A 17,244-nucleotide genomic window follows, 5' to 3' on the forward strand; every position below is an offset into this window, starting at 1 on the left:
AGAGAATTACTTACCGTTAAAAAAGATATTTGTATAAGTATTACCTTAATTGTAGAGCACAGTACTGAACGTTGAGATTTAATCGCTATAAAAGTAAGACATTGAAATTTGTTTTGCCAATATCCTAAAAAAATAAAAAAAATAAAAATATTATTCAAAAAAAAATAATTAAAAGATTTCTTTTACCATCATCATTGAAGGTACATAGCGGGATGGAGAAAATGGCGGGAAAAGAGTGAGCTTTTTCCCTTTTATTTTGTTTTTATTTAATAAATTATTTATTCTTCAACAATAAAATTGGGTTCTGAATTCTGATGTCTGAAAATTGAAAAGGAAAAAGAGGTAAAGAAAATCGATAAGAGTAAGGGATGGAAACCCTAGCCATTCTTGAAGAGCTCCAATCTCTCGTCTCCGATAAACTTCAAGTGGTAATTTCTCTGTATAATTTCATTTCCAATGGGTTAGGTTTGCAACCTATAATGGATTTCATTTGTATTTCTTCTTCAGGTTTCGTATAAGTGGCTTAGTCGCAATTTTTCGGTCTCATCAAATGCTGCAAAGAGGTACAGTTTCTTGTTTTGTTCTGTTCATCTGGTTTTGTTGTCCTTGTGTGATGGTTTGGTTTGGGTGTAGGTTGCTTCAACAATTTGCTGAGGAACATAAAAATGGTGTTGAAGTAGTATATGCTGTGTCTGGCTGGGTGAAAAACAATCCGCAAACTTACCATATAACCCTTGTTTCTGCACACAGACTCCAAGGTTCCATCTTTCATTATCATATACCAGCCTACTTTTGCTGTTTGTACATTTTATTTTCAAGTTCAATGCTTAACTATCTGAATTTAGGATTGATATGCTGGGTTGCATATGGTGATGAAAACCTGGTCTGTTCCATGTTAATACATCACGATTCACGGACTTTTTGGTTCATATTAAGTTTCTCTGATGATTGATTTCTTGGATGCTTCCTATTTAAAACAAGAAAGATGAATTGGCATCAAATTCCTTGACTTTTTCTTCGCAGAGGCTAGAGAAGAGTTTGACGGAAATTGCTCAATTCATGTCTATAGTGTACAAGCTGCTATCCCAAAGGATCCAGCTGCACTTTGGAATGATGAATTTGTACAAGCAGAAGAGCTCTTTAAGCAGCCCTCTGTGGTTGAAAATTGTTTAAGGGATAACAGGTATACAATGCACTTGTAATCTGTAATGTATTTCATTCATATTAGGATCCTAAATTAATGTCTTATGTCCTAAACTTGTGATATTTGTTACTGGAATTAACTTTGAAGAAGATTGTCTTATTTAGGCTGCGGAGTTGACAAATTTTTCTTTTCAATTAAGAAACTTGTAGCTGTTGTTATGACGACTGTGTTTAGCTATCTCATGCTTTTTTATTTTCTGGAAAAATGAGATGACAAGTTCTAATCAATATTATTTAAAAATTTTGCAAGTTGAGCATACCCTTTCAAGGTGTCTCATAGTAATTATTACTTGCGTAGGAACAGTAGTTGCTAGATTATGACAACTGTCTTGATCATAAGGATGAGTGTCTATCACCATTTTTGTGTAATTCTCTTGCTTCCTGATTTGTTCTTTTTCTATGAATAAAGTTGGACACTGTAATTGTTTTACTAGAGGTACCATGTGAGAGGCTATTTACTGTTATTAAGATATGGTCAAGTCAAATGACAAGTTACCTTCATAAGGTAACAAGAAGTATTTTACTGAATATTGTGTTTCCGTATAGTCATTCATTCAGTTTTAATGAATGGGCAAAAGTGAGACTGGTAAGAGGATAAAGACACCCTTGCGTGCTTAGAAATCCACTGTTAGCTTTATATGTGCCAGTCATAGTCATAATATCTTTTTGATGTGGGATTGTGTAAATGCTATTTGTTTTTTTTTCTTAAAAACAATTGTGCACTTTGGGGATGGCGGATGTACTTTGACCTTATTAGTTATATGGATGTTTTAATAGTTATGCTTGAAAGAAAGAATGCACATTTTTATGACAAAGTATGTGGATGCCCATTTTAATTTTAATGCTTTGTTATTAGCTTTCTGACAATAATATCATAAGTTCTGTTATCTTTAATTATAGTTATACCAATGTAAGTCGATATGTTTGATTTGAATTTACCTCAGTTCAGTCATGAAAATGTGCTGTTAATCTTATATCGCATAAAAATGTTTTTTCTTTGTATTTTTACCATGCACTGGTCTACATACTAACTGATATTTCCCTGGGAGGGACAGAAGGAAGTTTAATATTGGTAGGACTCGTTCTGATTTGATAATTTGGACTTCTTCTAGATTCTAATAATTCAGTCAAGCATATTCATAAAATAGATGTGCTTGTAGCATATATCTACTCGTTTATTAATATTATTTAGATTTCAAATTCCAATGCTTTAATTTTTGTGTTTCTCCCATCAGGTTCTGTGGGGTTTTTAATCCTTTTGTTAAGCGCAACGTTGCTGGAACCGCTGTTAATGCTGCTTCACAATCTAAAAGTTCGGGCACCCCAGGGCCATCCAGAAGTAGTTCTGCTCCTGATAACATTAAAGATGTACATCAGCAAATTAAAGTTGAGCAATCAGGTCCAAAAGCCGGTAAGCAATCTACCGTATTGGTGAAAGATGTTAAACCTGAAAGTCATGGGACAGAAGATCAATTATCCAAGCCCGCTCTTCATGGTGGAAAAGTACCTCTTGTGTCTGCTAATGAAAAGAAAGGACAGGTTGATAAAAATCCCACTTCACTGACAAGCCTATGGGGTCGTGCGTCGGAGAAGTCAAAAGTTACTTCTGCAGTAAACAATAACAGTCTCATTACGAATCCTACTGGTTGGTCTTCTTTTATTTCTTTCTAGCAGAGTAGTTTTCTTTGCTTAACTATGATGATGGGTGAATTCTTTTAGGTTAATTATGAACCATCCACCCATGGACAGGTTTAGACCTGAAAATACTCCAATTTACTTCTTGTACTTATTTAGTTCTTAATGTTAGTAAAAACACAACAATTGTTCCCTTTGTCTATCATCTGTCCCGTATCAGCTAGGTCGAAACCTTTTTTGGCCTGTTAAAAACTGAGTTGCCCCATCATTAGTAAACGCCTTCACAAAAATGTCCTTAAAATGTGAGTTCATCGTGCTTCTAACAAAGAGTTGATAGTTGTATCCTAATCCTAGTCGCAAAAATGTTGAGTAGACCTAAAGTCAAATTGAATCTCAGTGACATTTTGTATCTCACTAATTAATTTGGCTGCATAACCTTTTCTTCACTGGTACCAAAACCTTTTCATTGATTTTCGTTGTGACCATTAGAATTTAAGTTGTCATGATGAGGTCTCTGGTCTCCTAGCTTTTATTTTTGGTACAATTACCTGATGTTGGCCATAAGAAACTTAGCCGAACTCTAACTTGTTATGTGAGTCAGCATATTGCCACACTATATACAATTGTGGAGTAGACCTAAAACCAAATAGAAGAAACAATGCATATTTGATCTTTTTCTTCCAAAAATCAAATTGAATAACATATGGAGTTCTTGTGTGTTTTTCCGTGGGATTAGGTCAACGTAAAGTAACATAAAACTATAGTGCGAAGGTGTTTTTGTTAAATAAGTTATGTGGCCACAATGAAATCAATGTTAAGAAAGCAGTGGCTATTACATTAAATCATCCATATTAATGCACATGGTCTAACTTCTATTCTGCAGTTTACAATTTTTTATTCTTGGATGGTACTTTTGTTTCTAATTTGGGGCTGGTTTATTTATGTTAATAGCCAGCGCAGAAGCGCAAATTGGTGCATGTGAGGCATTAGAAGATCTGAGCAGTGATGATGAAGCTAGAGATGTCAACTTTAAGTGCATTTCTAATGGCAAAGGGGGTAGAAAAAGGAGAGTAATTTTTCATGACTCGGATGATGAGAATGAGGATACAGTCAGCCTAGCAACACCAGATCCTCCAAAGGAGAAAATCAATAAAATTTTGCTTTCTGAGAAACCCAATGTCAATGGCCTAACAGATGATAAACCGATAATTAAGGAAGAAAAATCAATTGATAAAGCACCTGATAAAGATCCAAGAGAAACTTCTTTTGCTCCCAGCAGGAGTATCAACTCTAAAGATGCTTCCAGAGAGAAGGTACATAACCATAGTACTAAGGATGACGGTAATGCAAATATAGCTACTAGTGCTGTCCCAGGTTCACCCAAAAGGAGGAAAGTATTAAGGACCCGCATTGATGAGCGTGGTAGAGAAGGTACACTTAAGTCATCAGCAGTATAACTTGGACTGGAATATTTTCATTTTATTGCTTCCTGCCTATTCGTCCCTTTATATTTTTGTGGAATATTTTATTCCTTTCTAAAGTCTATCTGAAATTTTAATCATCTCTGCTTCATTGATACTGTAAGTTAAGGTAATCTTTAAATTATCTAGAACTAAGCTTTTGAGAAACTTATGGGAAGTGCCTTTAAACATGGGCTTTTGATACGAATTTAATTTTCCACTTTCCAGTGTATATTCAAGTATATTTGGTTTCCTTTTGCAGTAAATGAGGTGGTCTGGGAAGGGGAAGATACAGACACAAATAAAGCAGACTGTAACTCAACGAAGAATGCAGACAGTAACTCAACGAAGAAAGTTGAAAGTAATCCAATCGCGAATACTGTGAATAACAGGTAAAAAATATTTCTGTCAGCATAAAAATGTCTACTCTTGCTTGAAGCAGATAAATGCAGTAATGCAAAAAGTAGTTCAGTGCATGGTCCACAGATGTAACATTCTGTTTCATTTTGATAAAAAGAAAGTGATACTAGAGTGCTCAATGAGTTTAAGGGTCGAATTTTTTGCAAAAAGAAAGGTGTTTATCTCAAAAATATCTGTTTTATTACAAATGTCCTTGATTTCTTTTTTGAGTGTTGCATGATTTTATCCAAATTGTGGAGAATTGTCATATCTCGACTACTGTTGAAGGTTGTTTTGCTATCTAGAAGGAAGTAGGAGTATAGGATGACCATGAGTCTGAGTAATTACTTTTAATTTTTGATGTTGTTAGGCAGTTCCAGGCCTTGGCAACTATGATGTTATAAATTTAGGAACAAGACTAAAATTAGAATTGTGTAGATGACGTCGCCACTGAGGTATTCCATTTGTTCTGTTGAACTCAACGTAATAATGAACTTTGGTACTGTTAAAGCATATTAGGAATGTGGATATATTAGAATCAATTAGTCTATTAATTAGTAGCTAAATTATGGGCTAATTGATTATGATTGATTGTGATTGATTGTGATTGATTATTTCCTAGAGTAGGATTTCCTTCCTAGAATAGAGATTCTATACTTGTATAAATAGCCTTGTAATTGTTGAACATAATACACAACAACTTATTCTCTATCTCTGTTTATAACATGGTATCAGAGCCTTGTCCATTCACACAATTTGAGTTTGGCCCGGCCCACGTGAGATTTGCGTGAGGGGGGACTTTGTTGCTCGGCCCGTACACGCTACGCGTGAGGGGGAGTGTTAAAGTGGGAAATCCCACATTGGTTGTGTGTGTGAATGGACTTGTGTTTATATATTAGTTGGGCACCTCCACTTAATACCAATTGGTTTTAAGATGGAATCTAACAGGTACCATTAGGCAAACTGCTTATTCTTACCTTGGACAAGCTATATTACCGCAGTCCCAATTTTTGCTTTTGGATGTCTCATTTAATTGATTATTTTCATTTCAACAATTTTTTTTTTAATAAAACTTTCCTGTTTTACACTCTTTAAGTAATATCTTTGATTAGAACAGTTTCTAGGAGAATGTAATGTTTTTATATAATATGAGGAAATCAAAGTAAAATAACACATTATTTATTGAATTCTCTTAAATAATGTGCACAAGGAATCTTGTCAATTATAGAGAGTCATCATATTTATTTGGTGTACTTGATTGTTAGCATAGTTGGATGTGAGTAAATGTTGAATTTGGGTGGTCTCAGGGGAGCTGCTGCAGCTAAGAAGTCTCCAACGGTGGCTGCATCAAATCCAGGAGGTAAAGCAGGGAACAAAAAGAAGGACCCTAAACAAGGCAATATTTTGTCATTCTTCAAGAAAGTTTGAACTTTGTTCTCTTTTTTTTTTTTGATCCCTCTACTCCTTTTGTTTAGCAATACTTGTATGCTTAGAGCATCACAGTGGGATGCTCTTACCGGTTATCATTGAGCTTTTTCCACTGTGGAGCTTGGGGAAAAGCTCAATAAGAATCGAGCGGTTGGTACTTACCAACCGCTCAATTCTGGAAAGCTGAGTTTAATGGAAAGCTGATGTCATTTTATCAGACTCAAAAACAGTCTAACGACTGTGGATGCTCTTAGTGTGAAGTTCATATTCTCAATTATACCATTTCCTTGCATTTTTTAATTGTCTCTACACACAAAGAGTATTTTCAATCTTCAATCATTCTAAATGAATTACGAGCTTTAATCCAATTTCGTACGACACATGCGTGCTACTTGGAAGAAAATGAATGATGTAAAATTTGTACCAAACCTCAATAAAGAAAGTATGTTTTTAATAACAGAATCGCACCGGCTGATTCAACCGGTCCGAAGGGAATCGGAGGTCAGTCTGTTCCAGAAAAGGAAGGGACACGGCCGAGTTTTCAGTTTAGGATAATGTGTTTTCATGGTGAGTGAGTGAATATAATAACTTTGAAGAAAAAGGTAGTAACAGTAGATTAGTAAAGAACAAAAGACAAAGAAAAATGAGGGTGAGAGAGGGTTGTAGAATGAAATATGTAATGTAATAAAGCATCACTACTCACTAGTCACATAATAAGACACAAATTTGCATGTGGAATAGGCAATTGAAGATAATTATTATCCCATAATAGTAGTAAATAAAATTTACACTTCAATTGATCCATTCCAATTGATTATCATTATCCACCAATCATACCAATATATACATACTAATTATTTATTTTATTACTAAAACCCCGTATTACTACTCTTTTTAATTAGTAAAGTTGCGTTGTACTGTACTATTAAGACCAAACTCATTTTCAGATCCATGTACTTTTAAAATTTTATTTATCTGGACTTTTCCAAATTTCTGTCTTTATCTAGTCCATGAATTTAATTTATTTTGAATGTTAAATCCTTTTTAGACGAAAAAATGATGTGCATTACATTCATCGTAAAACGCGTGTGAGGTTAAATTTATATGTCCACCTCACTCGATAAGTTGACAAAAGGAGTCATATCATCAAACTTGACGAGAAACCAAGTAAAGAAAAATTTATAAATATAAGGACCTACACGATTTCTTACGATTTCATATAGTTTCATACAATTTAACATGATTTTATACAATGTCTTTAATTCTTCATTTACAATGTTAGATATAAAATGAAAACAAGTACTTAATGACCTCCATCTAACTAAAATACAATAAGACCCCAGTATGGCTAAAATACAAAATAAACTTTCGCGCAACTAAAAATACAAAAACATCCCCGCATACTTTGGAGTTAAAAAGGAGAATTTTTATATAATTTGCAAATTTGTTTTATATTTTTTTTTTGCAAATAAGTACTTGAAAGAAGTATTTTTGTCAACAACCCTTAAAACCTGTAAGGGTACAAAAAAAATTGAAGTATACTATATATAAAAGCAAAATTATTATTAAAACTAGAGTACTAACTAAAATAAATAAGATAATTATTAAAATTAGAATACTAGCTAAAACAAACCTCTACGTTAAGATAATTATTTAGAGTACTAATTAAAATAGACTACTTTAAAAATTTAATAACTACAATTTTAATTATTTTTAGTCATATAGAATTCTAAATAAGATAAACTACTAAATAAATTACTATTTTAATTAGGCCTAATTACTTAAAAAAAACCCCACCTTGTAATATTTTTTCGTTTATACCCCGACCTAGGAAAAAATTCATTTGTACCCTTTTTTTGATTTTTCGTTTTCAACTGTACCCCGAAATTTAAATTTTTGACAATTTAAATAATTAAAGGATGCAAATATTAAAAACAATAAAATAGAAGGGTTATATTATAATTTTTTCGATTTGTACAAATACAAATAAGTCCTTTAACTTTAAAACTATTCAAATAAATCCTAAAAATTTAATCGTTTTAAATTTTTTTTATTTAAAAAACTTTCGACCTACCATTGTATTTCTTCGATTTACAAATCTGCTATCAAAACCCCATAATTTTTTAAAAAAAGTAAAAAAAATTTAAATTTTTTTTCGGGGGAGGAGGAGCAGATCTGCTCCTCCTCCATGAAGGAGGAGCAGAGAGCAGATCGCTCTGCTCCTGCTCCATGCAGCAGCTGTTCCTCCTTTATGGAGGAGCTCCTCCCGATTTTTTTTTTAAATATTCTTTTTTTGCAAAACAATTATGGGGTTTTAGTAGCGGATTTGTAAATCAAAGATAATATATTTTTACGGTTTTGTATTTAAGAGATTATAAAATTAATTTTGTAAAGAAGAAGGTATTTTTGTACTATTAATAATATTAAAGTTTAATTAGAATATATGTTAAAAAATGAAGGACTATTTTAAATTTTTTTCTAAATGAAAAAAGTTCAATTTAATGTTTTGGGGTACAATTAAAAACGAAAAATCAAAAAAAAGGTACAAATGAATTTTTTCCTAGGTCAGGGTATAAACGGAAAAATATTATAAGGTGGTTTTTTTTTTTAAGTAATTAAGCCTTTTAATTATTATTTGATATTTTCAATTTAAATTCTATAATAATTATAAAATTTGAGTATCAATTAAAAATGTTAAATTATTAAAACAATCATCTAAAACATTAAAAAAGATAAACTATTACTACTAAGTAACTACAATTTCAAATAGTATCTGATAATTTGACAAGTCACACTACGAGTCACGTATAAAACACGTAAAACGACACTAGTAAATAATAATATCCTGTAACTCCTATATCTCGAAAAAAAAACACAAATGCCCTTTTCAATATAAAAAGGACATTTATCTTTTGTATTAAAAATACATCATACATCAGAAGTTTGAGGAATGAACATAACCAAACCGAATTGTAAATTCAATTTGTTTTTTAAAATTTGGTTTGATCAGTAAAAGAAATTCAGTTAGTTTTAAATTAAACTCAAACAAAATAAAATCAAGTAAAATCAATCTAATTAACTAGTTTCAATTTATCATAAAGGGTGTTTGAATTGAATTTTGAAAAAATTGAAAATTTAAGTTGGTAGGAAATCTAAATTAAATATTTCACCTAATTGCCATACTGATCAGCATAGCACTAACGAAGAGACTTTTAATAGGAAATCTGGCATCTTTTTTCCTTGGAACTAAAACTAAACAATTGCCGAGTCTTAGTTGAGTTTGACAGCAGAATTTTTTTACAAGAGTGCAAATGCAAGAAATGAAGGCATTTATAATAATAATAATAATATACATGATGTACATTCAATGTTCGCTCATTTATCAAGTTTCTCGGATTAAGTTGGTCGGCTCACTCAATACGTACTTGGGCAGTTCATACTTTGCACCTGCAACCACATTTTCACGAGTTAAAAATCTGTATATTTTATGTATATTATCAGTCAAAAAAATGATATCTAAGAATTCACTACCTCTTTCATCGTAGCATACTGTCAAATCAGCATTCTGAGCAATCACACCCGCACTCTCCACAATAGCTTGTGCAAGGCTTAGCTCAGCTTCACCGGCAGCTCGTAGAGCATCCCAAATTTCTGCTACACATAATTACATTGTTGAATTAAATGCCAGAGCTATTCATATGTCGAATTAAAGACGTTTAAATACAAATTTCAGCAGAGATTTCATCTTTGTTTTATATGAATCCTACATGTCCAATGAAACATAGACATAAGAGGTGGTATATAATGACACCATTCCCATTTTTTTGTACAAACTACAAAGCAGCCTTCACCAAAACAACTTTACCTAAGAGATTAGGAGGTTAATTACATTCTAATTCACTATAGGCCCCTTACATTTGAGCTACAAAAAACTTAATGAAATCTTCTTCTTATAAGTTCTCCAATCCAATTTCTTATAATATCAATATCTGCAATTGGTTATCCATTCATATCTTTGAACACCGAAATTTAGAGAAATATCTGAAATCAATCATAACAGTTCATATGTTTATGGACTTGAAAACTTTATTAAAAGACAAAATGGGGCTTGTCTCAAATTCATCAAAAATACCTTACCAGCCTACTTTAGTAAAAAAAAACAAGCATCTTATTTTGCCAATTCAGTTCTCAAAACTGAAACCCACAGGCCACACCTCACCTTGAAGTCATGTTCAAAGCTTTAATTCTAGCATTTCTAATCAAAATAACTGTTGATCCCTCCAAATTCATTCTCACATTCTTAGGAATCTATGATTTCAAAAATATTCTTTTATCTGTTTCCCTATATATGACTATACTTAGCAGACAATATTGCTTTTTTGACATTATTATTGGTGTTGTTTTTGCAAAAAGCAGGCACAAATGTTCAATATTAACCACATAACTAGCAAGAATACTAAGAAGGTTTAGAAGCATAAAGCAATAAATAATCTACCAAACATATACGGTAGAAGGCAAAACCTTAAAATTTGTTAGAGATAATAAAAACCATAGTGGGAATCTCACCTAAAAGCTTAAATTTTAAGGTTGATCGGTTATTTGACATAGTATTTGATCTTTAATGATCGAAATATCTAGAATTTGATCCTTGTCAACTCCCAATCCCATTTGAATAATTAAAAATTTGGGTACAAGGTTAGGTGGACATGTGCTTGTTCATATTTCAAACCAATGATATTCACGTGCGAGTGTTATAGATAATAAAACCCTAGTTGGAGTCTCATCTAAAAGTTTATTCGTTTTGGTGAATAGTTATTTGACAAAATTTAATGTGCATCTTCAGTCTATGCGTCGAGAGTTCCCAACTTTCCATCAAATATTGTTCATCACACTGAACACTGCGGGCTATCGGCCATCAAAGAAAATTCAGAATTGGTATATCTACTCACAGTTCAGAAAACGTGTTAACAGAAAAGTTCTTGCTTTAGATCCAGTCCCATTCTTAGTCCTTTGCTCCGTGCAAACACTCGAAGCATCAATATGACTTTTTTTTTTTTTTCTTTATCTTGTCTTTAAGTATCTTGCAGATAATGCAATTGATTGTAACTAAGGCTGGTTAAAAAAAAATGCTCTCCTTCAGCAAGTATGAACTGTCAAAAACTATTTATCACTAAAACAACAGCAAGAGTACTAGTAATTTTAACCCTCTAGCACCTTTCTGGGTAGCGCACACCAAAAATTGATGAATAGTTCCTCCACATATCCCTTTAACTTATAAAACTGTTTCCAAATTTTAGTAAGCACACACCAAAAATTGATCTCTTCGAAGTCTTAAAGAGACACTCAAGAGTGGGAACAAATTTCAAACCCTTTCCATTTATGTTAACTACTTAGTACTCAAAAGAAAATTCCTGCCATCATACATCTTCCATTTGCACGCCCTTTTTCACTCTGAAATTCCTATTCATATTTACTCTTCCTTGTTTATACTCATTGTTTCAAATTTAAGTAAGGTTGGCACGTTGCTTTTTTATTGTTATTATTTTTCATGGACATCACAGACAGAATCGTAGACTAATTTGACGACACACTGCTCTACCAACTGACAACAAAAAATAAAATTCTGACTACAGTTGAAGTTCAGTATCGACTAATCCCATTTTGATGACAAAATGTGTAATGAACCTAACATAACAACCAGAGGCTACCAGCTCTCTACTTTCACAATATTGTCAATCTGTAAATGTTAACCTTACTCTTCCAATTACAGCACCCAATTCTTTTACCATATAATCACCCTTTTGCCTTATCTTTGATCCATCCACATTTTTAACCTGCCTTTGATCCAATCTGTACTGGAAGCACTAGCTACATCATGCCAGAGGCAACTGTAAAAAAAGCAGCAAACTCTACAGTCCTAAGAAGGCTCGACCATTTATAAACAGACTGAACATTTGCATATGCAGGCTCAACACTCAACAATCATTTTCTCAGGGCATGCTATTTTTTGTGGAAAAATTCAAACAACAATAGTGCAATAGCAGTTCAATGGACGATTCCACCTCATTCGAGGTTCAACTTCTGGTTTACTTATTCGATCGTCGCTCATCCGAATTGAACATAAAATTATCTGTCAGAGTATTCTTCCTATTCATGATCATTTCATAAGAATGTGAGCATTACCTTTTGTGCCACCATAGTGAGGAGCAGTATCCCAAAATTCGTCACGCAGCTGCACAAGCTGAGATTTTGTTATGGGCTGAGGATGCTTCCAAGGTTTTGGCTTTCGGATTTTTTTCAGCGGCCCTGAGAATGGGAATTTTATCAACAGTTAGTGCAGCCATAGATTTTTGTGCAAATTCTCTAACATCTTAATATGAATTTTGGGAAGTAAAATCAAAATCAAAATCAAAATCACTGACCTTTGTCTCCTTTGGATCCAGCGCAACCCATTTTAAATTTAAATAATCCTAATTTTTTTTTAAAATCCCTAAAACCCTAAAATAATATATCTACTGTGACTCTCTTTCTATACACTCATTCATAACAAACGCCGCATTACTTCTTCTCTTCCCGCAATCCTTTTCTTTTCATATTTTTTTTTTTATTTTATTATACAATTATTTAACTAATAAAATACTCAATAATTTGTTATTCTTCAATTATTATATTAACATTTTATTATTTAAAATATATAATTTATATACAATCATTTCAGTCTAACTAAAAAAAATAGGGATTATTTGTAAAAATATTTATCACTTTTTACACATCTTTCCATAATTACTTACTATACAGTACACTAATAACAAATATATTTACAAAAATACCTACTAAAAATAGAAGCGTCATCTCATTTTAGGTCAAAATTTTATATAATCTTTTCTCTTTCTTTTCTCAAAATTTTCTCTTTTTTTCTTCTTGTTTTTCGTATGTCTCTCTCGGTTGCTTTTTCGTTCGTCTTCTACGTTAATTTTTCTGTTCGCGCTTCCTTTAATCTACTTTCGATGGATTTCTCGTCTCTTCCGGTCGCTTTTCCATTTGTCTCTTATGTTCTCTTCTATTCGCATTTTCCTGTTCGTCTCTTCCGTTCGTGCTATGAATTTCTCGACATTATTTTTAGAGTTTTTGTAAATTTTTAGGTTTTTTATGATGATTTAAACACTTTGTAAATAAATTGTTATAGATTTATGATTTTTTTTTTATAAATTTCTTGAATTATTCTTATAATTAGATTTGTTTATTTTATTTAATGATACCGATTTTGCAAAGAAAAAATTGATTTATGGTGTATTTGCAGTGCTTTTATTATATATTTACGTTATAGTGTATTTTTTGTGTATTTGTGGTATTTTCAATGTATCTATATTTTTTTAGTGTATTTTCTGTATTTTTGTTATATCTATGGTGCATTTGCAGTGTTTATGATGTATTTACAGTGTTTTTATGGTATACACATAAAAACACTACAAAACCAGCATGAATACATTATTGTTACATTTTAAAAACATCATAGTTACACTAAAAAAAAACATAATAGATACACTATAATACACCATAGATACACTAAAAACACGATATAAAAATTAGAAACAAAAAACACCAGAAAAAAAAATCTATAAAAAAAGAATAAGTTATTAAAAAGTGAAAAAAAGGTATTTGTGAAATTAAAAAGAAATATTTTTTGAAAAAAAAAGTTAGAAAAGTAAGAACAAAAGAAACAATGTAAAATTGTAAATAATATATGTTGAAACAGTTAGTGAAATGGAACGAAAATACCAAACAATGTTTCTGGCTGAGTCGCGGACTAGGTCGCTTTCTTTAAGACATTTCGCGGCTCTGCTTCTGATGGTGCAAGCAGTTGTACGTACCACGTCGTCCCCAGGATAAAACAGCCACACCTCCGATGAATACTGCACTGTATTCAGCGGTCAATTACACTCTTTCTAATTATTGCTCAAGAACTTTGTTTTTTTTTTTAATTTTTTAAGAAAATAGATGTTGTTTAAAAGCTATATCTTTCTGATGGGGAAGACAATCGTTTATAGCAATTAGAACACGTAAACGGTAAAGAGAAAATAATGGTAATAAAATCAAAACTGTTACCAAAAAATTAATCAGTCAAAACGTGTTGAGAGATTTCAGGGATTGTGTTTTTATTTAAAAAATAAAAACGTTACAAAAAGATTTCAGAAATAAAAAATATTAATAAGTGCTTGAACCCAAGTGTGAGAGATCGTCAATATAAACTCACTGAAGTGAGCTCTCTAAGCAATGTGGAATTTCCACATTACTCTCTATACTCTCACTTGCACTTTTCTTTTAAATTCAATTTTTGCACCAACAAAATAGAAAATAGTGTAGCGTAGTAAATTTTCTCAAAAAAATATTATTCTAACTGCTCATAAATTTGTTTTTTTATAATATTTTTAATAGGATAATTTTTCTAAAGATAAAATTTTATACTACAAGTTGTCTAAATAAATTTCAAAAAAAAAATATACTCTTTATAGATTATAATTTCAATTGACTATTGATAACATAATATAAGTGGAGTAGTTGTAAAAGCTCAAGGCCCAAGGTCAACTCCAAGCTCGACGTCAGCCAGAGCACCCGGGATCAAGAACTAACATAACTCGAGCCAAAGACATTTGACTGGTCATAGTTAGATGGGCTTTTTACACAAACAACCTATTTTGCTAAATTTTTAACTTATACGGGTGCATGTTTGGGTTTTCTAAACTACCATGTGTGGACTAAATTATAACTTTTATACGGACTCTATATATTAAACCCTAACAGCATACAAATCATAATTTCAATTATTTTCTCTCTTCTCATCATTCAATTCTCTCTTCCTCTCAGTTCATCTCCCTCTCTCTTTTTTACCGTTCGCCGTCTTTCGCTGAGCCATCCTCTATTCCTCCGCTCCTCCGTCATCGTTCTCATCATCGTCTCCGTTGTCATCTTCGTCAACGTCATCATCTTCTCTGCTCATCGCCGTCATCTATTTGATTTCAGATCTATAATTTATTCATTGTTTTTCTTCTTGTTCTTCTTTTTTATTTTCAGATCTACAATTTTTTTACTGTTTTTTCACCATTAGAACATGTATAGAGATTATATTTTAAGAATATAATGCTAATTTCATGTTATGTAATGTAAGTTTATGGTTATATGGAATAAATTTTTGTTATTTCTGCATTTTTTTGTGTTTGGTTGTATTTCTGTGTTTTTTTACTCTGTAGTTCGATTTATTGATGATGGTTGATTGCTGAAATATTGTAATATTACAGTGTTGTTGATTTTATGTTGATTTTGTGTTGATAATTAGTTTGTATTTCCTTAATTTTAATATTGAAAAAATTTATTCTAAAAAATACATTAGCAAATTAGACAATTTTGTGCGTGAAATAAAGTAAAAAAAACGAAATTTAAATGAGATTAGATAAGAATATGTTAGCATTATCATGTTGACATGTTGTTGATTTCTTGTTGATATTTTATCGATTGTCACAATTTTTCAAAAAAATATGTTTTATTTTATTCCTTAGGTTGATTCGTTGTTGATTTATTGTTGACATTATGTTGATATGTATTTCAACTTTTTTGATTTTCAATTTTATGTTGACATGTTGTTGATATACTGTTGATAACATATTGATTTTGCAATCATTGAAAGAAAAATAAAGTTAGTCTTAAATTGATGTATTAATGAACTATTGATATGTTTTTGATAATAGGTTGATTGTTTTTGACTTAAATCAATCAATGTTCTCATTTTACAAACATCTTGACTAAAATTAGCATTAATTGTTGATTCGTTGTTGATTTATTGTTGACATTATGTTGATAAGTATTTTAACTTTTTTTGATTTTCAATTTTATGTTGACATGTTGTTGATATACTGTTGATAACATGTTGATTTTTAATCATTAAAAGAAAAGTAAAGTTCGTCTTAAATTATTGTATTGATGAGCTTTTGACATGTTTTTGATAATATGTTAATTGTTTTTGACTTAAATCAATCGATGCTATCATTTTACAAACATATTGACTAAATTAGCATTAATTGTTAATATCATATTGACATTATGTTGATAACTTGTTAATATGATAGTATCAATTCTATTAAAGAACAATAAAGGTACAAAATGTTTAAAATAAATGAATGAGATAAAAATGTTAGCAGAGTAAGTAATCAAAACAATATGAAAAAACAACAACAATAATTCAAATGAAAAAATAAAATTATTCTTACATATAAAAATAAAAATATATTAAATATACACCAACACAACAGTTCACAAATTAAAGAAATCTATTTCAATATATATTTTTTTCCTCAATTCTCTTTGCAGCTGCACAGTTTCTTCAAAATCACTTGTATAATTGTTTTGCGTTCCACCTCTCATACCTAACTAAATTTCGACAAAAACGGTTATGATACAGTTTCATTTCATCCAACGAAAGTTTATTTTACAGACAATAGTATCTTATTTATTAATGTTAAAATAAAAAAGAATCAATAGATATCAACATAATATCAACATAAAGTCAACATAAAATCAACAGCACTGTAACATTACAATAATTCAGCAATCAATCATCATCAACAAATCGTTCTGCAGAATAAAAAAAACGCAGAAATACAACAAAACACAAAAAAATGCAGAAATAACAGAATTTTATTATATAAAATCACAAAATTATTCTATATAACATGAAATAAGTATTAGATTCTTTAAAAATACTCTTTATACATGTTTAATGGTGAATCAACAGTAAAAGATAAACAAATTACAGATCTGAAAATAAAAAAAAGAACAAAAAATTTCAGATCTAAAATTAAAAAGATAAAAGAAAGATGGCGCGGCGAGACAAAGGCGGAACGATGGAGGCGAAACAGCGGAGGCGGAAGCGAAGGAGTAGAAATCGTGAATTTTTTTTCACAACTCAAAAGAATTTACTGTTATATAAGCAAGAACGGTTGAGATAATGATGAAATAGAGATGAAAATGAGAGAAGTAAGAGGAGTCGTGCAGTAATGGAGATAACGCACAGCAAAATCGTGGAGAAGAGAAGCGAAAATGGCGGAGAAGAATGAAGAAACCGCCA

At 31.2% G+C, this 17,244-nt stretch overlaps 2 protein-coding genes across 3 annotated transcripts; one reads left to right on the forward strand and one right to left on the reverse strand.

Moving 5' to 3' along the window:
* Positions 1–152: 152 nt before the first annotated feature.
* LOC126670449 (uncharacterized) lies at positions 153–6,425 on the forward strand. The gene is made up of 9 exons (XM_050364182.1): positions 153–235; positions 334–428; positions 508–563; positions 634–758; positions 1,024–1,183; positions 2,439–2,848; positions 3,790–4,269; positions 4,561–4,690; positions 6,005–6,425. Exons 2-9 carry the CDS (start codon positions 369–371, stop codon positions 6,123–6,125), a joined length of 1,542 nt encoding a protein of 513 aa, XP_050220139.1. The 5' UTR covers positions 153–235; positions 334–368; the 3' UTR covers positions 6,126–6,425.
* A 2,910-nt stretch (positions 6,426–9,335) lies between these two features.
* Positions 9,336–12,714, reverse strand: LOC126667066 (uncharacterized). Of its 2 annotated transcripts, none has more exons than XM_050360030.2 (4): positions 12,548–12,714; positions 12,309–12,431; positions 9,657–9,779; positions 9,336–9,572 (listed from the first exon to the last, which is right to left on the reverse strand). In XM_050360030.2, exons 1-4 carry the CDS (start codon positions 12,576–12,578, stop codon positions 9,508–9,510), a joined length of 342 nt encoding a protein of 113 aa, XP_050215987.1. In that variant the 5' UTR covers positions 12,579–12,714; the 3' UTR covers positions 9,336–9,507. The 2 variants fall into 2 exon arrangements, with proteins under 2 accessions (XP_050215987.1, XP_050215988.1); XM_050360031.2 differs by having other exon boundaries at positions 9,657–9,776; positions 12,548–12,711.
* Between the last annotated feature and the right edge of the window lie 4,530 nt (positions 12,715–17,244).

Source organism: Mercurialis annua, linkage group LG2, assembly GCF_937616625.2.
Source record: "Mercurialis annua linkage group LG2, ddMerAnnu1.2, whole genome shotgun sequence".
NCBI lineage: Eukaryota > Viridiplantae > Streptophyta > Magnoliopsida > Malpighiales > Euphorbiaceae > Mercurialis > Mercurialis annua.